The 1443-nt window shown below is 42.6% G+C and overlaps 1 protein-coding gene across 1 annotated transcript in view; it reads right to left on the bottom strand.

Annotated features, from left to right (window-relative positions):
• Positions 1 to 146: 146 nt before the first annotated feature.
• The window catches only part of LOC101858120 (kinesin-like protein KIFC3), a gene marked incomplete at its 3' end in the record, with an annotated part of 2024 nt that continues 727 nt past the window's right edge, over positions 147 to 1443 (bottom strand). Inside the window, 2 exon segments of the mRNA XM_013085786.2 lie at positions 147 to 251; positions 684 to 865. Of these exon segments, the coding sequence (XP_012941240.1) occupies positions 147 to 251; positions 684 to 865 (287 nt within the window).

Raw genomic sequence — 1443 nt, 5'->3', positions numbered from 1 at the left:
GGGGGGGGGATGGGTGAGGTGAAAGAGGGGATACATTCAAATTTGTATCTCTTTACGTTTTCTCTATTCTATGGACTAATCTCAAGTAAATGCCGACAAGCGAAATGTTCCGAGTCAGGAGGAGATTATTGCTGCGTATCCCTTACCTCCATGGTGTAGGTTTTTCCCGAGCCAGTCTGACCGTAAGCAAAGATACAGACGTTGTAGCCGTCTATTGCAGAGCGGACCAGAGACGACACTTCCTCAAATATCTGTACAGACGCACGAGACAAAAGGAAAAAAAGGAATTAGAACCCTGCACACTGCAAGATAATAATATGCTTTTGCAAACTTGAGAAGATGCAGGAGAACAGAAGACAATACTTTACGTATGGTAGACAATGAACGAAGAGAGGTTATTATACGTTGTTCACTTTCGTCTATCCGTGTTGAAAAAAGTCATGCTCATTTCTTAATTTGCCAATGCGCATGAAACAACGTTGAATGGCAGCTCTGTAAGCCAGCGACAAAACCAAAATGTTTTTAAAAAACGTGATCCTGTAGCTAAAATGTTTGTTTTTTAAATTTGGGTCCTCTCTTAAACACCACCCTTCAAAGGCATACACTATGGTCTATACATGGGTTATTTTGAGGTAGCAACTTCACCTTGCCCTCACATTTCAGTGTAGTACCGTACTGCTCACCTGTGCCTGGGTGCTACTCAGACCAAAGACTTTGTCGAGGTCATATTGTTGATCTCTGCCCTTTGTGTTGTTGACCTTGAGCAAAGAGTCATCATCGATGTCAGGGGTCACAACAAGGTCACCCTCCTCATCTCCGTCCTCTCTGATCCGAGGCCGGACTCGGCAGAACACCCGGATGTTTCCTGACGTGAGCAGAGGTGAATGGGACATATGACATGATATCATGGAGAAGAGTCGCAGTTAGGGCTGAGCAATTAGTCGCTTAAGCAAAATGCAAATAATATGATATGAACCGCTTCGTGAAATAGGTTAGAACCACATAGACAAACGGGTTAGCATCACTTCAACAAATGGGTGCACCCACCTCAGCAAACGGCTCAGGAAAGAGAGTTAGGAGTCTGAATTCGGATAATGTTTAATTGAAAATGATCCAGTTATCCTTATAGTTTATCCGGATTTTGCCCACCTCTAGTAGCAGGAAGGGACCCTTGCAAAGGAACTACTGATTAATATATTAACCTGGCTGGTGATATTTCAAAGTTGTAAACACCAGCTAGATCGTGGAGTTAGAATGTGGCAAAGACCGTGACGACTTTCTAGTTTGTTTTCTCGCCCATTAAACGTTACATACAGCTACAAACACAGAGCAAAAACTTGAAGACACAGCATTCCATAACATTAAAAAATAGTAATATAATAATGCTAATAATCTATAGCGAACTACAGAAGACATGCAGTTAAACTACGGGGGCAAGGGGGG

The sequence above is a fragment of the Aplysia californica genome, unplaced genomic scaffold (genome assembly GCF_000002075.1).
Source record: "Aplysia californica isolate F4 #8 unplaced genomic scaffold, AplCal3.0 scaffold00406, whole genome shotgun sequence".
Classification (NCBI taxonomy): domain Eukaryota; kingdom Metazoa; phylum Mollusca; class Gastropoda; order Aplysiida; family Aplysiidae; genus Aplysia; species Aplysia californica.
The sequence above is the reverse complement of the archived record's forward strand: the minus strand, read 5'-3'. Positions and strand labels throughout refer to the sequence as shown.